This window comes from Vespa crabro, chromosome 3 (assembly GCF_910589235.1).
Source record: "Vespa crabro chromosome 3, iyVesCrab1.2, whole genome shotgun sequence".
Taxonomy (NCBI): Eukaryota; Metazoa; Arthropoda; class Insecta; order Hymenoptera; family Vespidae; genus Vespa; species Vespa crabro.
In genome coordinates this window covers 278,680-304,567 of record NC_060957.1, presented here as the reverse complement: position 1 = coordinate 304,567, position 25,888 = coordinate 278,680, and the positions used below count along the sequence as shown (strand labels likewise).

Genomic DNA, 25,888 nt, shown 5'->3' with positions numbered 1-25,888 from the left:
CTCACCGCTACTATCATCGTTGTTAGCGTTTCCCTCTGACGCATCGAGTCGCCAGCTGTTCTTTGTCGGCAGTGCGATTACGCACGGGCACGGCGAATGGAAGGTCCGTTCCTGCACGCCGATTGGTCAATCCTACTTGCTCCGTCGCTAGCGCTCACTACGACACGCGACGACAACGCCATCTTCAACATCAGCGCCTCGAATCAGACAACGAAAACAAAAATATATAGAACGAAGATGGATGATGTCTGTGATTCGACCAATAAGAGATTAAAAATAACGGTGATAATATTTTACTTGTATTAATCGCATGGATTTCGATATATATATATATATATACATATTATATTTTTATATGAGAACGGATTAACCTTCTTCTTTTATTGAAATTAATTTTCTCGACTTCGAGTGACTCTAATCGATTTTTTCGAAACGTTTTTCGTAACGTGTGTTCCTCTACCTCGTCAGGTCTAAACTTGTTTGAACGATGTATCGATCCTTTTTATTCTATCTTATCTACCATAATATATATATGTATATATATATATATATATATATATATATATATTTTTCTTTTAATATATAGCGAAAGAGAAAAGGGGTTATTGTAGGGCCATCGGTCTTATACACTTATCGACATAATTATATTGTGCCTTTCCTTCGAAAAATAACATTCATGTTTATCAATCTAGACAATGATTTTTTTTTGTCATTCCTTTCATATAAGTTCTTTCTTACTTTCGACATGACGAGGCTATAAACGAATGTGTAATATTTGATAAATTTTTATTTTCTATATTAAAGAGAGATAATGAAGTATTTATAAGAAGGAAATTAATGATCTTTTTGACACGACGATAAAATTTTGGAATTATTTTTACAAAATTCTTGTTACACCAATAATAGATATTAAAGACGTTCGGACCATTCCTTTTAGACGGGTGGATACTAATGGACGCCATTAATTCAACGTCACTAATTCAGTTTCGTCTTTAGTCAACATTCTATTTTATAGAAATTCACGTGGAATTAGTAATATCGATGGTATTATCATCTTATGTAATTTTCATCTCGTTTTGTTACTGCAAAACTTTTTCTTTTCCGCTGTTCATAGATTGTTTTGAAACAAACAAAATTTCGATCGTTCGTTCGACCGAATGATCGTATGCAAATGCATCCTTACAGTATATATACATATATATATATATATGGTCGTAGATATGTCGAGTATGAAGAATTTTTCGACATTAATGCACGTTTCTGATTGGCCAGACTTCGCCATCAGGGACGCTGTACTCGACCGTTTTCGCGCCTGATGCTTCGATTCTACGATTCATCACAGCACAATAGTATCTCTGTTTTACTTTTTGCGAAATATACCATATCTGAGCCAATAATATGAAGGTAACAAATTCCTTTTACATGTGGTCATAAGTATCGTATAGCTCGATTCTGATTCGTAAATAAACTCTCTAATCCTTATTAGAGAGAAAACATTCTTTTTAAAGGTAAAAAGAATGTTTTCTCTCAGTGTTTTACTAAAATCCAAAAAGTATGAGTAACAGTGAATTATGAGATCATATAAAATATGATTATAGCTATTTTAAGTATTTAATTCTCATATTATTGTTTGCATAAAAGAAAATAGTCCATAAGAATATCGTTATCTAATCGCTTGTAAATTAAAATGTACCTTGTAGTATAGATGTTTGAGGAAAAGAAGGGAGAAATATGACGGGGGTAGATACACCAGGCAGTCCAGTTGAAAAGCGGTTAGACGTGCAGGAGTGCTGCCATCTTGCGCATGCGCGGAGAGGTAACGTCTTGTGTCAACGTTCCGTTCACTGGGCGTAGCTTCGTTTTTGTCTTACACGTACGAAGGTTATATCGTAGGTAGGAAGACGTGTGAATAGTTGATGAACTAATGGCTGGGTGGGAGGAGGGGGCAAGTTTCGATTTAAGTAGCACGAAAATGTAAAGTACGCAAGGTCTGGTTGTTTCTTCTGTCCTCCCTCTGGCCCCTCACGGCTCTATTTTATCGATCACTTTCTCAATTAAGCCTTGGAAACAATAAAACGCTGGACTTTGTTAAAAATCATTCGCTTCCTTTTCAGTTTTACGTATGCTGAATGATACATTATATCTTCTACACTCTTCTTTTTCTTTTTTTCATTTAAATGATGTAACGATGCTCGACCGAAAATATGTCTTAATAGATGTAAAATAGATTTCTACGTGTATGAGTCATTGAATTTTTAACAAACTAACACCTTCTTCCGATAAGTCGTGCCAAGTTCTCGGAAAATTTTCAACGTCGCACATTATTGTAGTTTATTTCGCCAATCGTTGTTTCGTTGGACTTGACGCGCATTATCGTTTCGTAAATCGTTCTACCGAAAAAATTTATTAACTCGTTTACCCTTGATATTTTTATACGAATCGTGCACGTGATATTTGCGCAGCACTTTGGTGATATTCAAAATAGACGATACTAATCGTAAAATTTATTTGGAAAAACGGTCTAGGATAATTTTAATAAACCCACGAAGTATTTCCGTTACGCATTCACGATGGGGATACGAAACTCGCCACATTTGTTTACCATACGACGAGAGACGATATTTTCGAAACAGAAAGGAAGAGAGAGAGAGAGAGAGAGAGAGAGAGAGTGCTCCAAAAAAAAATTCTGAAACTTAAACCGAAGTAATCGGCCGCTTTCGATGTTTCTCTTTCCACTATTTTGCTTTTTTTATACCTCGTTTTTATGATCGATCGATCATGATCACCTTGAAATGAGATTTCTCGTCAAGAAAATAAACAGACCTATATTATGGCAAGCAAATATAAGTTAATGCGGAATTCGTTAACGTCCTACTTGATTACATCATGCTGCGTTGACACTTAGTACGGTGAACGAACGAAAAGACGCTCTCGCGAAATTGCGTCGCGATATCACAATTGAGATAATCAAAACGTTCCTCGTGCGATTCCGACGTTCGAATTGAGAATTGTAACGACTTATCCGATGTCATCGCTCTTGTTAAAATTTAAGATAAGAGAACGCGAGAACGAATAATCAAAACAAGTTTATTAGTTTTGTCTGCGACGACTAACATCGCGATGATAAAAATATTTTACAAAAAAATATACTTTTTGCGTCTTAACGTATATACGTATACGTGTAACATACAAACTCTCATATGTATATATATTCTCTTTGAACTTTTCGGTATTTTTTTTTTTTCTCTTACGGAATATAGGTTACTCATATAACGTGTACGCTTATATTAAAATTAAAACGATAGACGATAATGAGAAAATAAAGAAGAAAAATATTCATTGTTTCTTTCTTTAGCTTTTTTTTCTATTTTCATCAACCAAATATCGAACTACAAAGTGTATACTGAATTTTCGAATTTCAGTACATTTTACGTTGTTTGAAGATAACAAAGAAAGGCACTATACACAGATTGAATACTTTCGACTTTTTTTTCCTCATATCGTTTATCGTTATTCACACATAGCAGCATAGTCGAGAAACAACGTTAGCGCTAATTAACATGTAATCTTTTTTTAATTGATCTTTTGCGAATTGTTACAAGAAATCAAGAAGAAACGCTATTAACTGCCTTGAGCAGAGATTTATTATAGCTATTAGTATGTTTCCAGGTAGGATGCCATTAAATCGATTAATACTAGAATATAATAGTTATCAAAGAGGAATGATTTATTGTATTTTAATTTATCATCTGTTCAGATTCAAACAGAATTGTTCTTACTTCGTCGCATTGGTGTCATTGAAAAAGAAATAAAAATTCAATATCCTAGCTCGATATTGCTTTTCTCCTTTCGACAATCTTATTTTTCGCGTTTCGTTCGATGCTCGTGATGAATAAACAGACGATGGAACACGATTTAACACATACATATCTGCGAAAGATAGAGAAAGAAAGACGAATGAATCAATCGACATTTCTTTTTTTTCACCGTATTTTTTTCTTTCTCTCTTCTCGGTATTTACAACTTGATATCAGTGGTTTTAGAGAAAGATACAGAAAATTTATAAAGGAAACCGTTCTTCGTTCTCATCGAAAGGAACGATATATTTAAAAAATATTTTTCTCTTGTACAAATATGTATGTACTTACGTATCATGCGTAGAATGAATTATCGATCAATTGTCTGTGAAAACGATGCGTTGTGAATTTTAAATATTACAATGAATTCACCTCGCATACATACATACATATATATATATATATATATATATATATATATATATATATATACATACGACGTATTTATTATTGTACGTAGATGGCATTGTTAAAAAATATTTTCGAATGACTTTTCCCCGTTTACGACGATGCTAGAACGTAAATCATTTATGCGTGTATGTGTGAGTGAGCACGAGTAAACATACCTGCGACATTTTATTACGGTAATGGTATTTTGCGGTTAAATGATCAAAAACGATGTTCGAATGTTACTGCTAACGTTTTCAGTATGTTAATTAATATTAAGCCATTCGCGTGACGAATTCGAAGTCGAGTGATCAAAAACACGAATAAAATGTGTATATATATATATATATATGTGTGTACACACATATGTATATGTGATAGAAGCTTTTCGTATATCTAACGGTAAAGCAGCTCGTTAAATTTCTCGTAAAATTCTCGTAGGAATTGTACGACATTATGAGAATATTACTCGTGAGATAAAGCAAAAAAGAGAGAAAGAAAAATGGTTATCACAATGAGTCATGGCGACGATTTTCTAATGACCGATGACGTCACTAAGATTTTCAGTATGTCATACGTCAGGTGTCAACGGGGTATCAGAAATGATAAATAGTAGATAGTCTTTTCCGTCTTCTACGGGCTCCTCGAGGTCTCCTTGATGAATGAAAGAAATGATTTAATAATAAGATACGATTTAATCCTAATAAAATAATAATACCTTTGTCATTTTTATTTTCTCTTTCTTTTTATTTTAATCGTCGAATCGATAATCGTTTCTTCATCGACGTAAATTTAACGTCGACGAAGCAACGCTTTAATATAGATAACTTCAATTCATGACAAATGAAAATTAGATATACTTGGGGTCATACCACTTTAGCCAATTTGCCCTAGGATATATTAGCTCGGTTGGAGATCATTAACGATCATCGTTTTCCCCCTCGTGAAAATCCATTCATTGAGAACCTTGATCAATAATCGCACTCTAAGGATCTTTCTTTCCTGAGCACTCGAAACACTTTTGATGTTACATCTCTATATGGTGTATTAATGAATTGATACATCCATATATGTTATAACATCAAACTAAATCGCTTAGGTATACATTTATGTACAATAAAGATATATATATATATATATATATATATATATATATATATATATGTATATGATGAAAGGAGGAAAAAAATATAGAAATCATTTTAATTAAAAATTTTAATTATTTATCCTTAGGATCGACATCCAATTGAAACGATAACACAACAGATTGGAATAATCTTACGTGTATATACGTAAAGAGATAAAGAATAATGAGATTATACGAGACGGATATACAAGCCTCTTAAAAAGAAAATTACGATAACATTAGGCTTCATGAATCGTCGAGTTAGTAGCATTAGAACATTGAGGGAGCTTCTAGCATTTGTTAAAGGGATATTTTTATTTCTTCCTTCATGAAAGAATCGATCGGACCGATATAAGAGAAATGCACGCGAACGCGTTGGATTTTCTACGTTTTTTTGCACACGAGTCACTCGAGCACGATCGAATACGATTAAATTCGATATAAGAGATAAAGAGAGAAAGAAATAGAGGGGGAGAGAGAGGGAGTAATAGTGAGGCCATGAATTAGAGAGAAGAGAGAGCGTTTTCTACGTCATGATAGAAACGAAAGCGAGGTTCGCGGGCACGTGGAACTCAGAATGTATATCTGTTTGATATACTTACGTATGTATATATCTCAACGAAGGTCTCTCTATCTCTATCTCACTTTTCTTCGTCTCTCCCTCTCGACACTCTGAACTGTGTGCAATACGCGATTCGCTCAAGGAACATGCGGGAGGTGCGTGGACAAAGCGAGGTCAGCTCACGCACGTGCACGTTGTGCGTGCCTCTCGTGTAGTAATATGTATAGTTCAGTACGGTACAACAGGGACCAATGGCGTAATGCCTTAATTGATCGAATAAAATTGCCTTCCAGTCGTTAAAACGATTTTACGCTTTTTTCTTTTTTCTATTTTTTTCTCTTTTCTTTTCCTTTTTTTTTTCTCTCTCTCTCTTCCTCTTGCAATCCGAACTACAATCCATACTTTTTCTGTATTCGCATTATTTGCATGCACAATATTATCTTTTTTTAATGATCGATATTACGCGATCTTTCTAAGATAATTACTTGATCCTTTTTTTAATATATTGTTACGATTAATATGTATTCAAATAATATCTATGGATTAGACTTAATCGAGTAGATTTATTTTGATTGAAATTGATTTTTATTTTGTTAATTTTTAATATCCAATACTCGATTGAGTAGTTCATTGAGTACTTACACAGTTATTCTTCTTTGTTGAAGAAGTAAAATGTTGTATAAGTATGTACGTTAATTAAACATTCATTTTTTCATTTAAACTTCATTACAACAAGATTTTTTCATCTCTTTTTGGATTAGATCCATTCTAAAATTTTGCGAATTTTATGATTTAATCCTCTCTCCGAAACGATATACTCCTTAATTCCGTTAGGTTCGAAAACGTCTAACGGTTACCTTTCTAGCAATCTCACCACAATGAATATAAAACCGTCACGTTTAAATAATTCCAAAGTCGATATATCGTGAAATCGAGACATGAAATATCTAACAGTTCGATTTCGCGATCCGTTATTTACATTCTCCCCTTACGCCTATGTGGTAAAGGCATTAGGAATCGACGTTCTATACACGCTCGCGTTCGCATACATACATATATACTTACGGTACATACATACATATACCCATATACACACACACACACACACACACACTCAGAAGAACTTGGGTTATCGGCCGTTCCTTTTATCATTCTTTTTTATATAATTTCGACGACATCCTAAGAATGATTTCCATGGTAGTGAATTTATTGCAGGCGGATAAATAATACCGATAATAAATTGCATCGCGTTACACGCAACATGTTTTTATTATTGTTATTAATGTTATTATTATTATTATTCTTTTTTTTTTCTTTTTTTTTTTTTTTTTTTTTTTATTATGGAATAATTCTCCAGATATAACAATAATTTTACGTTTACGAATGAAATTTGATAAAGGCTAATGTCATCGACTTTAAACGATCTTTCTTTTGATCGTGACTAAACTCGATTTGAACCTGACATTAAAATCAATTTTATCGTAGAAGATTTGATTAAATTTTACTTTTTATCTAGCTATCTTTCTCTTTCTCTGTCTCTGACCCTGCATGTTCAAAGACGTCCTTGACATTCGGCTTTGAAACGTGATTTTCTTTGTCATGACTTTTAACGAGATAAAAGGAGACAGACGATGAATCTTGTCAATCGATGTATACCGTGATAAGAGGAAGAACTATTCGTCGTCGTGATGTTCGACCTTAAAAATTTGAGAGGCGTTTAAAAGAACTCCCAAATACATACATATCTGAATATATATATATATATATATATATATATATATATATATATATATATATACCCGTAGCCTATTCGTTTATCTGTCAAGATGAAGTGTATGTTACGCGATAAAGTTAAATAATTGAGAAACATGGAAATAAAAAAAAAGGAAATTAGATAAAGCATGTGGTCGTTAATCAACGAATCATTCTCAAGGAAAAGCATACTATTACGAATTGCAGAATGTCGATCTCACAGAAGAGAAATAGAAGGCCTAGAGAAGAGTTTATATATTCAATATGTTCGTGGGTATGTGTGTGTATTTTTGGATCGAAAGACGAATCTGAGAATAGAGCAGACTTACCGGGATACGTAAGACCAGAGAAAACTCTTCTTCTATGTTCTATGATATTATTACGTTTGCATTTAGTAAATTATAATCGTAACGAGCTCGTGACTACTTCCTTCTTTTTTTTTTTCTCTTTTAATATAAATAAAGAGATTTTTTTCGTTGTTTTGACAAACCTTTGACAAATGAACAAGATTAATAATACAAGAGATTTTATTTTTAAATGGAAAATATGGGTGTGGGTATAAATGGCATGGTAAATAATGTGAAAACTCTGTGAAAAAATAAGAAATCTTTGGAGTACAGTAGACAACAACGATTTTCAACGATAATAAATCAAAGGAGTTTCCGATAACGTGCAGATGTTGAATTACTTGCTTGATCTCCCTCCCTTCCTCTCTCTCTCACTCTCTCTCTCTCTCTCTCTCTCTCTCTCTCTCTCCCTCTCTCTTTTATTCTTCTTTTGAAAGACTAGCTATCTACGTGCACTGTTATAATTATTGCACCTCGCCAATAACAAATTAATGTCACCGTTTGTCCTCAAGCATTATACTCATCGACTAAAATTAGAATATATTTTTTCTTTCATCACATAGCATTATCTCTCGTCGAGCAACATATTGTAGCGATTAAAAGATAATAGCTTTCGAGATATTTTTCATCTTTCTTTCTCTTCTTTCTCTCTCTCTCTCTCTCTCTCTCTCTCTCTCTCTCTCAATTTGCTTTTTTTCTTTTTTATCCGCGAGAGACTTTCAGATAACGCAATACTTACGCGTTTCTTCGAGATTTTAAGCTGTCGATAATAAACATTTGATCATTAATGTGTACATACATTTATACGTATATAAATACATATACGCGTAGACGTCAAATGCGAAAAAGCATAGAGTTTGGCTGACAAAAGACGTCTGGTTGAAAATTAATTTTTTTTTTTATACTTAAATGCTGTTAATTATCATATTCATTCATCGAATCAAATGTTTTGAAATATGTGCAAATCAATTGAAAATCTTATTCAATATTGTTTCGTTAAATTCATTATTGTTTAATTTAGTCAATTTTATTTATGATCTTATATCACATTATTCACTCTTAATAGACGTAGACCGGATCATTTTAAATAATGAATTTTTTTTGTACTCAAGAGTGACGCAAAGTGTGAAGAAATTGATTGTATAAAACAAAAAAGATATCTCTTTTGTTTCCTCTCTATTTGTTACGTTTCATTAATTCGTTCTTCTTTGTTTTCTTTCTTTTTTCTTTTTTTTTTTTTTTTTTTTTGGCAAGTACATCCTCCTGTAGCAAGTTTCTTGTTACGCATTTATAATTACGAGTAAACGTGTTACGTTTAAGACGAAAAGGAAATTAGAAACGAAACAAACGCCTTTGGAAATCGATTCAATTGTGATTTCCTCTGTTCGAAACTTAAGCGGTGTTTGTCAACGCGCGCGCATCTAATCAAAGTTGTTGCAATTAAGTCTACGTTTCGTCATGCGAAACGCGAGACTTTATCTTTCAACCTTGATTTTTTTCCTTTCGTCTTGATCGTGCACGGATCAATGAGCGAACGCAACGGATCAGTCATGATACAAGTTTATTGAATCACTGCTCTTGCAAATCAACAATTGTCAGTGGACCATTCGGTCCTATTCGCGTTTTATGTTTCGTTATTTTTATTCCCGTTTTGTTTCTTTTTTTTTTTCAATTATCAATTTGTTTATTTGTCATTTTTTTCTTCTATCTCTTTTTTTACTTCATCTCAAAGTACCAAAATTTTCTTTTTAATTATACTCGCCACCGTCGCCTTTTACACGATAATGATGATAATGACCTTGTTGGTGATAGTGGTAATTAATAATCATAATAATCAATAATAATGGTAATAATTAATCGTAATAATGGTAATATACAATAATAACGAGATATACTAACTGCGATAATAGTCAGAGTCATAACAAGTAAAATATACATATGCATTTAATGTGTGTCTGTGTATGTATATATATTATATTTTATATAAATATAATTATATATATATACATATATATATAAATAGATATATATATATATATATATATAGATATATATAGATATATATAGATATATATAAAGATTTGATATAGCAAGTAAATAGCCAAATCAATTTTCTTCATATTCAATCGAGATAAACCTATACATGTACATACAATAGTAAAATTTCATTTGATTCGTGATATGGCTCTTTTGTAACGAAACTGAGTAACGATATAACGACTACAATGGTTCTGGTTTCTTTGTTTCTCTTGAATTTCTCTCTCTCTCTCTCTCTCTCTCTCTCTCTCTCTTTCGCTCTCTCTCACACACACACACGCTATATGCACGCATCATACGCATTCTCATTGATAAAAATTGTATAGCTGTTGTTTCTGGTATTGTTAGCTATATATATATATGTATGTATATATATATATGTACATAATACAAGATTCGGCACAAGATGAGTGATGTTGAGCTAGTATGTAGGTGTGTACGTAAATTTATATACACACACATATATATATATATATATATTTACGAATATGTATATGTGTGTATGCATGAATGCGGCTTGTAAGGAAAAACAGAAAATCCTTCAAATCGTATTCCAATTATCGATACACACGCCTTTCATTAAGTAATCTTATTTTCACAAACATACACACGCACATGTGTTAACTCCCTTTTTCTATTTTTCTTTCAGCATCCCTATCAATACTCGTGTTCCCAGATACATTTTTTTCTTTTTTTGTTTTTTTTTTGTGTTTTTTTTTTGTGTTTTTTTTTGTTAGATTAACAAATTCGAAGAGTCATTCGAGCTCGACGCATTCGGGAAAAAAGAAAAACAAGATCTTGTTTTCTTCATGTTTCCTTTTTTCCTTTCTTATTCCTCATTCTCATCTATATCTTTTTTTTTTTTTTTCATTTAAAAAATGACAACTTCATTAGCGCTTACATTAAAAGCTATACCATCGAAAATATTCTATTATGTTTTACGAATTGAAATTCCCTTAACTCCAAAACGTTCCGTTTTACGTGCTCGTCTTGGTAAAACGAGATAATTCTCGCGAAATTATACTAATCTTGAGATTACTATCGAATATCTATTCATTTTTTGTATTGTTATATGTTCAGCATTGTTTATTTTCTCTCACGTTCTCTCTCTCTCTTTCTTCATTTTGTGTTTCCTCTTTTTTTAAGAAAGTCGACAAAAATGTATTGTGTGTCGTCCAATGTAGATCTTATCAACATATTAGCACATATTAAATTCTTCTTTCTATGCATATAGGATGCTCGTTAAATTCGTCGAAGGCTCCAACAAAGATTTTCCTTAAGACACTTCGTGGAAAGATCGATAGATCGATAAAAGTACGAGCACGATTGAACGGATACGGTATACATTTTATTTTTTTTCCTTCCTTCGTTTTTATTTACAAATGTATCTTTAAATATTTCAGCTATGCTCGAGGCTGGAAAAATGCAATCGCTCGAGAATGGGAAGGAGGAATTTCCGTAATCGACATTTTCGAATAATTTCGAATGTCATACAAAAGAGAGACAACATTACTGTCCTTCATTTTCTCTTATATAATATCACTGTGAGAGCATGGAGCATCTTTTGAAGTAACTCGAGTATATTTATCATTGATTACAAAAAATTACGGTGCGTAAATTATTTTTATTTTTGTTCTTTAATATAGAGAGAACTCGATAATTCTTCTTTCATTTCTCTTTCTTTATTTTTTTCTTTTTTCTTTTTCTATCGAGATCATCAATTCGACTTGAATACTCAAGTACAATTCTCAAATGCTCCGCACGATAACAAATTAATCCTATTTTGAATTTGACTATCTGAATATCCGCCGGACATGTCTATGAGATATTAATCACGAAACCTACCTGAGCTCGACTATCTATCAGCTTAGCAATTAATAACATCTCTTTTTCTCTCTTTTCCTTTTTCATATTTCTCTCGTTTCTCGTTCCGTCGGAGATGTAAATAATTAGATACGCGTATCGTCGAGCTACAAATTCTATTTATATTTTTAACGCTATTTCGCCTAGGAAGTTTCGCGTTTTCAAAAGATTTACATACGTTCAATTTACGTTGGACAATCGTACCGGTCTATAATTGTGTGTTTTATCAGGAAAAAGAAGCTGAATAATATTTCTCTTTCTCTCTTTCTTTTCATCTTTTCTCTTCCTTTCTTTTTCTTTTTCTTTCACCAGTTTCGCCAACGATTTAACGGTACAAATTATGCGAACGCTTCGTGAAATCAGGATCGCTTTTATATACCCAAGCTACGTCCACGAATTTTATCAATGCATTCGAGCCGTAGATCAATCCATTAAGAATTAGCTCGACGCCACGAAAAAAGTTACAAATAGCTCGTGACGTGTTCTCTTCTTCGTTCTCTTCTTTTTCTATTTTTACAAAAAATTTCTAAACTCGTGAAAACGCGTCTCGGCTAAATTTTAACGCGTCTCGTTAAATTATCTATTATATATCCTCCAATTACACATTCTCCAATCGTGTCGTATACGACCGATCGTTTATATCTAGCAAAGCTACGCGATAGAAAAAACATGTTCGTATTTACGTCCTTTTTTAAAAAAGATATGACGCCTTTTGAAAGCTCTTCACAGTTCGATCGTCTTCGTTTACCTCAAAAACTCCGAACATTTTGCTGTAAAAATATTTTTCATTGTTAGACCTCGCTCTTGATAATATTAGTGATAATAATAATAATCCTTTCCTTTATCCCTCATAAAAATTACTCTGCAAAATTTAATTCCATGTACCCGACAAAATTCTTCTTATTCGATAAAATCTTTTCTGCTAACTTCCAAAATCACTGGCATAGTTTCATTCTCTTTTCTTTTCTTTTGTTTTTTTTTTTCTTTTTTCCTTTTTTTTTCATCGATCGATGAAACAATTTCTTTTTTTTTTTTCTTTTTTTTTTTTTTGTTAAATATAGGAACGTCTATTTCGTTCTTCCTTAAAATGAATTCTATCGTTCTCATCGATTCATTGTATGTTTCAAAATTGATACGTACGCATACATACATACATACAGAAGATCGTACCGAGATTTAATTCTAGCCAATAATTCTCGCCTTCAGGTCGATCGTTTGATAAGGAAAACAAAAAAGAAAAGACGACGATGTATATATAATAATTAATTTAACGAAAGAGGAATTCGTGTGCGCATAATCATTCGGCCGCGTTAATTCGGCTTAACTATAAACAAGACTCGAGCTACTCTTACAATTAGAAGTAGTAGTTGTAGTAAATATTAAGTAATTGTAGTAGTAGTCTTATTAAAATATCGGTGTAAAAATAGGTATGATAAAGGGTCGTCGACGACCCATTTTCTAAATCAAATCGATTATTTCCTTTTAGTCGTGATGCGCGCCTGTTAAATTATAATATACTTTTTTTTCTCTCTATTATTTCTCCTTTCACCATTTCTTCTTTTTTTTATACATACATACATACATACATACATACATACATATATATATATATATACACATATATATATATATATATATATATATATATATATGTATATGTATATATGCAATCAATGTTTCGCTTGAAATCTGGACCTCGTCTTCAAAATTTCTATTGGGTTTAAAAATAATAATCCCGAAATTGTTTCTCTTATCGTTATTTATCTTCGTTTTTGTAAAATTTTTTTTTCTCTTTTTTCATACTTTTTTTTTTTTTTTTAAACCATCTAGACGACAATCTTATATACCGCAAAATCATCCATTAACTTGTTGCTTATATTTCTTTTTTTTGTGTGTGTTTTTCCTTCCTTTCTCCGTTTGAAGCAGGTCCCAGAATGGAACTTTTTCACAAAATCGTTCCTCTTCAAGGACACGAATATGGGATTCTCCTTCCTCGTTCCCTTTCTCTTCTTCTCTCTCTCTCCCTCTCTCGCTTCTGTCTTTCCGTTTCTCTTTCTCGGTCGTTCGAAAAAGCCGTTTTCAACGGTCAGGTGTGTGGCATCATACCTTACCATCCTTTCTTGATATTTCCTTTCTCTCGAGAAATTTATGCCACGTTTGACGACCCAGGGCGTCTCGAGACACCCTGAGGTCTCAGGTCACGTCTACCACGAGTCCGTGAACCCGATCATTGGCTGGCTGCTACGTCAGCAACTTGAAGAACATCAGGGCTAAGGATATGTTGATGAAGAGCACCAGCATTACCAGCTGTTGCCGGGAGAACCAGTCCTGCAAAATGTATAATGCCAAATGAATTTGATTGATCATCTCGTAAGTTTCTTTTTTTTTTTTTTTTTTTATTTTTAACTATTTCATTATCATTTGGATTATCGAAATCAAAATTTCCTCGGCGTTATTATTAATAATATTAATGAAATTATATGATGCGATATGATATTGTTATATGTTATATTACTCTGAATATCGGGAGTAATGTTTCTAACGTTTCTATACGAACAGCTCGTTATTATATCTCGATAAACAAAGAGGCATAAGCAGGCCTTGGTTTCGATATGGCAAGGATATTCCTTCCACCAACTACGACACTCTTTATGACTCATTGCTTTTCAGACGCAACGTGTAATATATATATATATATATATATATATATATAATGAGTACATGTAAAGCAACGTTATGAAATGATTCGGTACTTTGCGTTAATGCAGAATATTGGAGGAGGGTCAACGAACGCGAAGATAAACGTAATAAACATACACGTAAACGTATCTGTATACGCATATGCATAAGTATGGCCTTGTAATATTTATTTCGTCCTTAAACGAATCGTGGATGATTCGTGACACATCATTGTTTGTACGTAAAGTTATCTCGCCGCTTAAACATTATATGTACAAAAGTACGCACGGTTTTTTATCTATCTCAATTACGCCAGACGAAATGTTTTCGTTTTTATCGTCGCTTAATTACTTTCCGTTTTATTCTGTCTTATTCAAAAAAACATTCGGATATTGCGCGCAATACAATTTCTTTTTCCTTTTATGCGAATAAAATGTATGTATAATTAATTATTATTACCATTGTTACATTCATGGATAAAAATGAGGTCGTCATTGTCCCGAAAGAATTCGCACGGTCGAGCCTATATTTACACTAGCTCGAACGAGTTCGACGATAGCCTTGTAGTCTATATGCCTATAGATCTACGTGTGTCTCGTTAAATGCTATACTAATAAAAACACTTGGAAGTGACGACGAACGAAGTAAACATCCTGTAGTCAACGCAATCGAATTTAACGAACGGATGTACTTTGATATTTGATTTTTGTTTTTTTTTTTTTACTTCGTAATGTGTTCTTTCCCGATCATAAATAATTTAGGTTGAATTATTGGAAACAAAAAATAATTAACAAGGTCAACATTAAAGTCAACGTTTTTGATTATTCGATATTAATTAGGAAATTTACGAAAAATAGAATCGATCGATTTGACTTCGAAAGAATTTAAAGTACCTACTCATTCCTGATCTGATACTAGAATTATTCTTGAAACTTGGCAACAGGATTGAATCAGGTTACGTGAATAATTGACGTTAATTGACAAATTACATCCTTTGACAGGTCTTTCATGTATATATTTACTTTTACCGATTCGGAATCGAAGCATAAAACATTCGAGAAATCGAATTAATGTTACTCTTTCTTTCACAATCTTGCATCATTTCCATTCTAGAACTCTGAGTTTTAAGCATGATATTGCTGTTACTACTTCTTTTTTCTCTCTCTTTTTTTTACATTTTTACTGTTTCTTTATCCTATTCTATGATTGAAATATAGCGAATGCTAGAAAAACATTCTTCGCGCAACTGACACGTTTAAATTGATGATCATTTTTTATTATCCATATATATATATATATATATATATATATATATATATATATATATATATATATATATGTAGATATATAATTTCTCATTATGTTTGTTTTTATGTACTCGTCATTCTCTTACGCCATTTCCGTTTATATCGGGCCACGGTTAGCGATTTCAGTAAAATAACGTTTTCATCTTTTCCTCTCTCACTTTCTCTCCCTACCTCTCTTTGTTCTAAGTAGTTCGTGGCCTTTCATTTGTTTACAAAACTATTCGAAATGTGATAATTTAGATAAGAAACGATTTCCTATATCTCAAAGTCGATTTTACGGTTAACTAAACTTGCTTGTCCTCCTTGAATGTTCTAAATTGTCACGTTCTTATGTTTTGTGATGTTTAGTACGAATACGTTTACACTGACAAGTATTAATATACATAAGCATCATAAGTCGGTATAATTAATATCAATTATTATGCATATATTGATATAGATTATGTTGATTTGTTATATATTGGTATACGATATTGTGCCTCTCTTGGAGTCATGCATCTTGCGTATTATCAAAAAAGTGAATTAACATTTGGTTTTAATAAGAATCAATGCTCATAATGATGCATTTTAATCTTCTTCTTCTTCTTAATTTTCTCCAAGATTTTGGTATAACGAGAAATTCCAGAAGAATTATGCCTTTGCTTTTGGAGTTTTATGATTTCCAATAAGTACGTACAGTGTTAGATTTAAGTATATTAGACTTAAATTCAAAGTTGCAACTATTATAAGATGCAACTATCGAGATTATGTATAAGAAATTTGAAGTAAATCGAATAATATTTGTTCATAGAATCCATGAAACATTCATTTCAAGAATTTATTGAAACAGAGTCATAAATGTATTCGAACGTCTAGAGATCAAGCTCTCAAACAATATTTTTGTATAGAAACTGCAAACATTGATAGATTTAGTGGAAGTAATGATATCTTGCAGTAAATTTCGTTCTTCATTGTGAATAACGTTAGTTTATATAGTGATAATGAGTTCCCAAAAAATCTGAGTTTCCAAAAAATTGGAAACGCGAGGGAGAGTTAATATTAAAATTGCATTAAGATGGAAAATCATAAATTGTCAAATTAGTAGGAAAATTTGTATCTACAATGCATTATATTATTAAAAAATTAAAAAATGAAGAAACAGTTGTGAACAAATACCGTATAGATTAACCAAAGAAATGAACTAGTTGAGAAGAGAGAATTATTATATGCGAAATAAAAAAAGATCCAAATACTTTGCCTACAAAATTCACAGAAATGATTCCTAACAACGTTCTATTAAAAACGTTCTATTAAAAACGTTCTATCCCGAATTGTATGTCGCAGGATTTTATCCAACAATGATTTTCGTTGTGTAGAATTCCAAAACAGAAAGCATTCATTAACAAGACGAATCAAGTTGATCGTTTAAAATTTCCGAAAGAGTACATAAATAAAGATAATGCTTCCCGTGATAAAGTTATTCTTTCTGACAAAAACAAATCTAATATATTTGGATTTGATGAATGTTATTATGTTTGGAGGAAACTCAAATCAGAATTGAAGGTTAAAAATGTACGTAAAACGTAGCGATGGTTCCGTAACGTTGTGGGAGTTTATAGCTGTAAACGATATAGGAAATCTTGTTTCTATCGATGGCATTTTAGATAAATATAAATATTTTAATATTTTAGAAAACAATTTAAAAGAAAGTGCTACGAAATTAGGATTGTTGAAAATTTTTTATTTCCAGTAAGACAATGAACCCAAGCATATGGCCAAAATTATAAAAGAATGGTTATTGTACAATACATCCTATGTATTATACTCCCACAAAGACATTAATCCCATCGAACATTTGTGAATCGCAATCGATTAAACATTAAAAAATTGTGATATAACTTTGAAATGTATATTAAAACAAAAGATTTTCAAGATGCGGAATTCTATCCGACTTACAACAACTAAGAAACTAGTGCACAATATACAACATCGTCTCGAAACCATTATTTAAGTCATAGGAGGTTCAACTAAATATTAATAGCAAATAAAGTTCATATAATTAATGCCTTTCAAATACTTTCGTGACAATGTCTTTTGATTTGCTTTAAATTTCATATACACAACCTCAATAATTTTGTGTTTTATAGTAGTTGGAATATTACTTTTAAAAATTAAGCCTAACATGCATATTTTTAATATTTATAATTGTAACAGCGAGTGTTTGAATGTTTTCGTGAGTCATTGAGTCACTGTAAGTCTTTGCGTGTCTGTTAATTTGAAGTATTTTACCGAGAAGTAAAAAATCTTTGGAATATTTCTAAAAGATATATAAAATATATTTTATTTTCTCGAGATCTCGAGAAAGGAATTTTCCTGTTCCTTTGACAAACGGGAATATTCTGGGGATCCCAAAGAAGAAAAGGAAAGAAAGGGAAGGGAAAAATTAAAGATACTTACTTTGACCTGAGGACTGACCAGGTAGAGAAGAGGATTGGCCCTGAGCCTTTCGCTCTCGTCGATCTGCCTACGGATTTCTTCTCTCCTCATACTACTTAGAACACTAACTTCTTCCCTCGATAATGGTGTTGTTGCTGTTAATTGAATACCTTGGGCCACATCCGGCAGTGACTTTTTTCGTTGAAGGGTCATTGCTGCGACCGGCATCGCCTGTTGGAAAGGAAAAGAAAAACGGAAAAAAAAGAGAGAGAGGTGAAGCTCGTATACAGGAATATTATAATTTTAATACTATTATGCCTAACGATCTGGCAGAATTATTGATTGAAGAGTCGTAGAAAACATTTTACTTTCCGCTTTTTATATATGTATGTATGTGTGTGTGTGTGTGTGTGTGTGTGTGTGTGTGTATCCTTTTTCAATTGTTTATTTACGTTACGAATGAGAAGGTAGATCTCTAGAAACCAAGACACTTAAACGTGTTAAAAAAGAAGAACACTTGAGGATGTTAAAAAGAGGTCGTCTGGAACAATTCCAGAATTCAAAGTTGGCCTCATAAACGTAACATTGGGCTGTGCAAGGTCGAGTACTCCGAGCCCGGCTAAAATCATCAATCCATTGACCTTCGAAACGGATTCCTCTTATTGACCGAGAATCGCCGAACGTCCAAAAATGTTGATCGATCCGAGAATATGTTCACCTTTCTAGAGTGGATGACTCATTTCAATTATATATAAAAAGAAAAGAAAAAAACAAAAAAACCAAAATGAAGATAAACATTGTTCTTTAAAATTGAAATCGTTCAATGATGCCTATTTTCTTTCCTTCGTTGTGAATTTAATACTGCCATTGACGTTTCGCTCAAGAAATAATCGCGAATTTTAGTCAGTATACAAAAACGAAAGAAAATAGATGAGACAGAAGATGAAGATTAATAATAAGAAAATGTCGAGCCGGTGGACGAAGGGATACGATCCTTTTCGTACCTCGACAGGGGGCGCGACGATCCAGGACTCGGACGCTCTCCTGGCCATTAGAGCCGGGCTGCAAAGAAGCGCCTCCTCCTCCTCGTCGGGCTCGGACCAAAACATTTTTTTTCCCCTTCTCTTTGCAAAGTTCTCAAAATCAAGCTTCACAGGTATAGAGCTTCACAACGTAAATAACGTTCTTTCTTTTTTTTTTTTTTACTTCTCTCTCTCTCTCTCTCTCTCTCTCTCTCTCTCTCTCTATCCTTTTCTTCTTTCTATTCTTTTGTGTCTTTCTTTTATTTATTTACTTATTTTTGATTTCCTTTTGTATTACTGCATCACCAAGATTCTTCTTCGAGGTTCTTCCGAATGATTAATTTTTCTTTTTCCCCTCTCCCTAAATCCGCCCTGTTTTCTCGTCTCTTCGTTATCAAACTTTTGATTTTTCTTACTCTTTGTCTTATCTCATTCAGATACGACGAATCTTTCGTAGCGCGGAAAAGACGATTGGAAAATGCGGATCCACGGCCTCCTGGTTGGGAAGCCAGGCCGCAGACTGATCGGCCCTGGCTCAACGGACCGAAATAGAGCGATGCCCCACTATTTTTGCGTCAAAATAACTTCGTCGCGTCGCGACGCGTTCGTTTCGTTTCTTTGCTTCTCTTCGATTGCCAGCTTCTTTCTTTTCTTTTTCTTTTCTTTATCGAATTTTAAAATATTATTACCCCCCCCCCCCCACCCCCCTTGAGTTCTGATAAACAACTTTTTGTTCTTTTCTTTATTATTCGATATTTGGAATATTATCTGGCAACTTTCGAATTCGTCAAATTCATCATATACGACGTTTCCTGCTTTGCTCAGAAAATATTCTTACCACACTTCGTTAGGTTTAACGATCTCGTACGCATCATATTTCGTTAATTTCGTGAATTTACGTATCGCTAACGTTTATCTCCATTTATACGAGTCGCAATTATAGTACTTATTAATTAATGGAACGATTCTCAAGTTCGAGCTCGTTCAAACGCAGCGAACATTAAAAATATTTCTTCGAGGATCGATGTTTATTTATCAGCCGGGAATATCGGAAATATCCAAGCTTTACTCGCGTTTTTATAAAATTTACAACTTCCTCGGGTGTCGCGATTCCCATCGGAAATACCATCGGAAATACCATCGGTACTGCGAAGGATATAAAAACGAAACTGCAATCCGCATCGGCTGATTCACGCTTTTGGCACGCAAATAAAGTCATAACGATTTTCATGATTCATTAAGTCGTACCTTTCGAGCTAAGATGAGAAATAATAATAAGAAGAATGAGAAGAAGAAGAAGAAGAAATGTTTACGGTCGTTCTCGCCTTTAACCTTTTTTTTTATGGCCAGATACGTTCATTCGACTTTGCGAAACTATTGTCATTTTTTCCCCTTCTTCTTTCTCTTTATCACCAAACGGTAAATTACGATTTCGTTGCCATTGAAAGTGCAACGGCGCGGGTGCTAATTAGCTTAATTAATCTACAGTGCTTTAATCCCGTGATATTTTCACGCTAAACGTAATATACATTAATATTCATAGAGTAAAAAGTTATTACGATAAATTACTCTATGTTATTTTGTAAATTATATTCTCCGGTGGCTCGTTTACCTTTCTATCATATTTTCATTAAACGATACCGATTCTCACGCGAGATTAATATGCGCGTATACGATTTTATATCTTTCTTGTGGAAATTTTTGTTTGACTTTGAGGTAAGGAAGAGAGAACAAATTTGATAATCGATATACATTAATTGCGAGAAACATGAGCAGAGACTTATCTCCTCCCGATTGTTCTTTGACTTTCTTGGAACGCAGTCAAGGCTCGATTAACCGATGATACTTTCTTGCGTAAAGTACATTTTGGCACAATCCCTTCTAACAACGATCACGTAACAATGCAGAGCTTTCCAATTCAGAAGCACGTGCGTAAGGTTTACACAAAGATCGGAAATATATAAGCTTTATTATTTTTCAAATAAAAAACAATCGTCGATTCGATTCTATTCCTTCTCTTAGCCAGGCTTATGCTTATCTTCTCTCATTTGGATCGGAAATTGGATTAAAATGATAACAATCTCGTATTTCTAATGATGTTAGGATTTCAAAGTTTCATGAAATTAAATTCTCGCCGTACGATCGATATACTTTAATCTGTCACTTAATAACAACTGACACATCGTATACATAAATACATTCAATACATCGAGTCAACACTTTGTAACATCGTTGTGAGCATGATGAATAAGAATTCTCTGAATTTATCATCTCGATTTATAATTGGTACGCGAAATGTTGATCTGGAATGTTTAGCTGACGTGTTTAGCTTTGGATTCTTCCTGCAGCTCGCAATGATTAAAAATATCACTTCGATCGAAATCAAAGAAAAGATCTTTCTTTTTCTTTTTTCTTTCTTTCAGATACATTCTGTCACCCGCACGAGTGAAAAACTCTATGTTTTTTCTCTTTTAATTTTACAAGGTGAAGACACTTTGAGAGAAACTTTGGCACTTGAGTAAATCTTCGTACATTTATATCGTCATCAACATGGAAAACTTTTCCAAAGTTTTTCCGTTTTGGAAACTCGCAAACTCCTCGGACGAGATAAAACATTGAAAAATCGTTGAAAATTACAAGACTTTTTCCTTTAATTTCCTCCATTTTTCTCTCCTCGCGTTCTCTTTTTTTTCTTCTGTCTTCTTGTTTTATATTCGAGTGTTTTCTTTTTTTTTTTTTTTTTTTCTTTTGATCAATCGTACCTACTCTCTTACTCGTCGTCATATGCGCATACATTCTTTAGGCACGACCGTGTTTGTTTTACGAGTTAGATATGCCACGTTGAATCTATCGTAAATTGAATTTTTATCGCGCTCCATTATATTTCCAATTTTTACTTTTCGAAAAATTCATCGAAGCACGGTTTCTCTTATTTCATTTTTCGATATATCATTGTGCAACATAAATTTATGAGAACTAAACGAATATTATTATTTCTTTATGCATTGTAAAGGTTCAACGTGACTTATGAACAATTATACCGATAAACATTATGATCGATTATTAAAATGTAATAGTAAAACGCAGAAACATTTCGTGCAGGTGTCAGAAAACCTGGTGGAAGGAATGAAAGGTTCGTGTAAGAATGAGAGAATCAATTTGTATTATCCTTCGCATATTTTGATTTTCCTCGAAAAGGGTGAAATGCAGGTTAAATGGACCAACATTATTAATCCGTCGAAACGTATTACTCGTGTACTTTATCATTTTCCTTTTGTTTTATTAAAAAAGTTAGTTGGCACGTCATAAATTCCATCGAGTTGCTTTACGCATTGTAGTATTAGAAATAATAATAACAGTAGTAGTAGAAGTATCAGTAGTACCAGTAATGATAGCAATAGTAGTAGTGGTAGCAGTAGCAGTAGCAGTAGTAGTAGTAGTAATAGTAATAGTAGTAAAAGTAGTAATAGTAATAGTAATAGTAATAAAAGCAACGCGTTAGAAAAATAATGTCTCTGATTTAAAAAACAGGAAAAATAAGCGGCGTGGAGGTGGAGGGTTAGAGATTTATTCGAGGTCTTCTCCTTTTCGTTTTCATTTTATCGATTGAAATCATTCAACGATAACAATGATATCAAGATAAGTGCAATGATCATTGAATATGCCTTTACGATGGGAGAAGTGATCGAACGTGTGTCTTAGAAGTGGTTTTCTTTCGTGCAAGAAGAACGACGAAATAGTAATGTAAAGGTCAGGAGAAAAAGTCGTACAGAACGTCGAAAGAAGAGTGAAGTATAGTAAAAAAAAGAGAGAGAGAGAGAGAGAGAGAGAGAGAGAGGGAGAGGAGGGTGGGAGAGAGAGAAATAGAGACAGATAGACAAACAGACAGATAGAAAAAAGAATTTAAAGTACGGTTAAAAAGTTGGTCCCCGCCTCCACACCGCGCGCCACTACTCCTTACCTTTGAACTTTCTCCTTAATTTAATTTAATTTAATTTAATTTAATTTAATTTAATTTAATTAACGGACGTAAGAATAATGCAATCGTATCTGTACGTATGCACATATCTCCCATTTTTTTATTTGTGTTCGCGGCGAAATTCTTTCCTCGTTTATTTTGTGTGTACAAGTATATTACGATCATCATAATCAATGAACTTTTAAATGTTTGCAATTTTTATTCCTTCCTTTTTTCGTTTTTTTTTTACTCTTATTACTTTAAATTACTAAACTTATCGTTTAAAAGGATAAACGGGCAAGATGATAAAATGGAACTCTACCTTGATTAATTACTCTTAATGAAGTTGAACTAATTGAACGAATTATGGCCCTGTAATACTCTGTAAATGTTTCGATTTAACTTCTTCCGTAAAACTATTTAATATGTTATTACATTCATATAGACATAAAATACAGACACTCGTTTATATTCGTTTAACATCTTTCATATTATTATTATTATTATTATTATTATTATTATTATTATTGTTATTATTATTGTTATTATTATTATTATTGTTATTATTATTATTATTATTATTATTGTTATTGTTATTATTATTATTATTGTTGTTGTTGTTATTGTTATATATTCTCGGCAGCAGTCTCTAAAATATTATTTAGTTCTCGACTGAGACCTCTCCGTTCTTTCTTTTTCGAGCGGAAAAATAAATTGGAGGGTATTTCATTACGTTTCCTCTTCAAAAGGAAGTGTTCAATATTTATACATACATACATATATATATACACACATACACATTAAATAGCACATACATATATATGTATATATAAACACTTCAATTCTCAGTATTCTCATGGTAGAGAGTAAAATACATAGGTACTCTTTTTGTTTCTGTTTCTTTTTGCGATTTAATCGTAACCTACAACGAAAGTGATATAGCCGTCGATCGTCTAGATCAATCGGATATTCTCATTATTCTTAATAGAAAAATATGTTTGTTTTTTGACAAGAAGGCATTAAAAGGCGTACACACATTCTGAAAAAATACTCTCGTTGGACGAAATTAATTAATTGTCCTTTCATGTCGTGAAATACGCGATTTTTTGCCTTCTCTCCATGTTTCTATTCTTTGATAAGATAAATGACTAATAACGAACTACAAACAGGTACGTGCGTTCTCTTTTTCCACCATAATGACCTCTCGTTAATCAGAATATTGCGAGATAGTTCTCTTAGCTAAGGCCTCGGTCTAGAAACAGCCGTATAAGCAATCTTTTATAAACATCTAATTTAAAGCATTATCAGAAAGATCTTCATTCGAAGCGTCTTCTGGTCGATCAATCGATCCTTTATATATATAGTTATCGAACTCAAGATTATTGTTTTTCTTCCCTCTTTTTCTTTTGTCCTTGACAAACTACAGAACGAAGGTGCCTTTCATCAAAACCGTGATTACAATGAGACACTGAACGAATCAAGCTCACATTTTTTTTATCAATAAATATATGTATACTTTATGCTTATGGTGTTCAATGTGAACGATAGTATATATATATATATATATATATATATTACAATTATATCGGACAAGCTTTCAAAATAAAGATGTGTAAGAAATGGATGGATAGTTATCACGATATTACGATTCAATTTCGAACTGATCGTTCGAGATTCGTTCGAAGAACGCATAAAAACGACAAACGTCGGCAGCTTCGTGCCTTCGTATAAATCATATCTGTAGTATTGTGTATACCTACAGATTAATATAAATACTTATACTCATAGGGTTGCGCGGCTCTTTGACGCTTCGGCGAAGGCGGGGACCGTCCGGCTTGCGTCCTGGGATGGCATGCACAGAACACAGCACCAAACGCCATACGGTTACACAGAGACAGACAAAATCCACAGATAGAAGAAAAGATAGAGAAAGTTGGGTTGGGATCGGAAAGGAGCGAGTGGGGGAGGGCTTGAAATAGATTACAAGGTGAGTTAAGAGAAAGAGAGAAGGGGAGTGAGAGAGAAAGAGTGGGAGAGAAAGATAGATAGATAGATGGATAGAGAGAGAGAGAGAGAGAGAGAGAGAGAGAGAGAGAGACAAATGACGTGTTAGAAATCGACGAAAAAAGGATTGAAGATTTGAGGTATGAAAGATGATTCGATCCTTCAACGAAATAAATTGTTTATCGTTTCTTTACGAAAGTGAATAAGAAATTTTAATTTCAAAAGTAATCGTCCTAAATCGAAATTGTCCCAATATTTTTTTCTTTGTTTATTTCTATGAAAAAATTGAATATATCGTAGCTAATGAAAATTCTATTGTAGAAAATTGAATTCATGATTTTAATCTCGCGTGAATTGAGACTGGATCTCGTGCATCTTCATCGAATGTATTTTCTCATCGCGAACATGACAGATGCTGTGATTATTGGAGCGATGACGTCGATCCTCGAGATCTGACTTTGGTATTTTCAAGAAAAATTTACTTCTTCGTGATCGCTCATTATAAATGCGTAATAATCTTCTTTTCGAGAAGCAAACGTGGTAAAGAGTATCAGGGAACGATTGTTATCTTG

At 32.9% G+C, this 25,888-nt stretch overlaps 2 protein-coding genes and 1 long non-coding RNA gene across 3 annotated transcripts in view; 1 reads left to right on the top strand and 2 right to left on the bottom strand.

The window, feature by feature from the left end:
* Window positions 1–5: 5 nt before the first annotated feature.
* LOC124422753 lies at window positions 6–25,404 on the top strand. Its single transcript, XR_006941916.1, has 2 exons — window positions 6–282; window positions 25,101–25,404. It is a non-coding gene; the product is annotated as an uncharacterized LOC124422753 (long non-coding RNA).
* LOC124422752 lies at window positions 9,576–19,468 on the bottom strand. The gene is made up of 3 exons (XM_046959627.1): window positions 19,337–19,468; window positions 18,354–18,563; window positions 9,576–14,259 (listed from the first exon to the last, which is right to left on the bottom strand). The coding sequence occupies exons 1-3, from the start codon at window positions 19,439–19,441 to the stop codon at window positions 14,173–14,175; spliced, it is 402 nt and encodes a 133-aa protein (XP_046815583.1). The 5' UTR covers window positions 19,442–19,468; the 3' UTR covers window positions 9,576–14,172.
* The window catches only part of LOC124422751 (junctophilin-1-like), a 33,005-nt gene continuing 26,664 nt past the window's right edge, over window positions 19,548–25,888 (bottom strand). Inside the window, exon 11 of the mRNA XM_046959626.1 lies at window positions 19,548–25,154. Within this exon, the coding sequence (XP_046815582.1) occupies window positions 25,095–25,154 (60 nt within the window). The 3' untranslated portion in view covers window positions 19,548–25,094. The remainder of the gene's footprint in view (window positions 25,155–25,888) is intronic.

What these genes read in the sequence shown, in the direction of transcription:
- LOC124422752 (XM_046959627.1), bottom strand. Translation starts at nt 19,441, where the DNA reads ATGTTTTGGTCCGAGCCCGACGAGGAGGAGGAGGCGCTTCTTTGCAGC. An exon ending in TCGTCGCGCCCCCTGTCGAG is followed by an intron (nt 18,564 to 19,336) that starts GTACGAAAAGGA and finishes CCTTTCCAACAG; the next exon opens with GCGATGCCGGTCGCAGCAAT. An exon ending in TGGTCAGTCCTCAGGTCAAA is followed by an intron (nt 14,260 to 18,353) that starts GTAAGTATCTTT and finishes TACATTTTGCAG; the next exon opens with GACTGGTTCTCCCGGCAACA.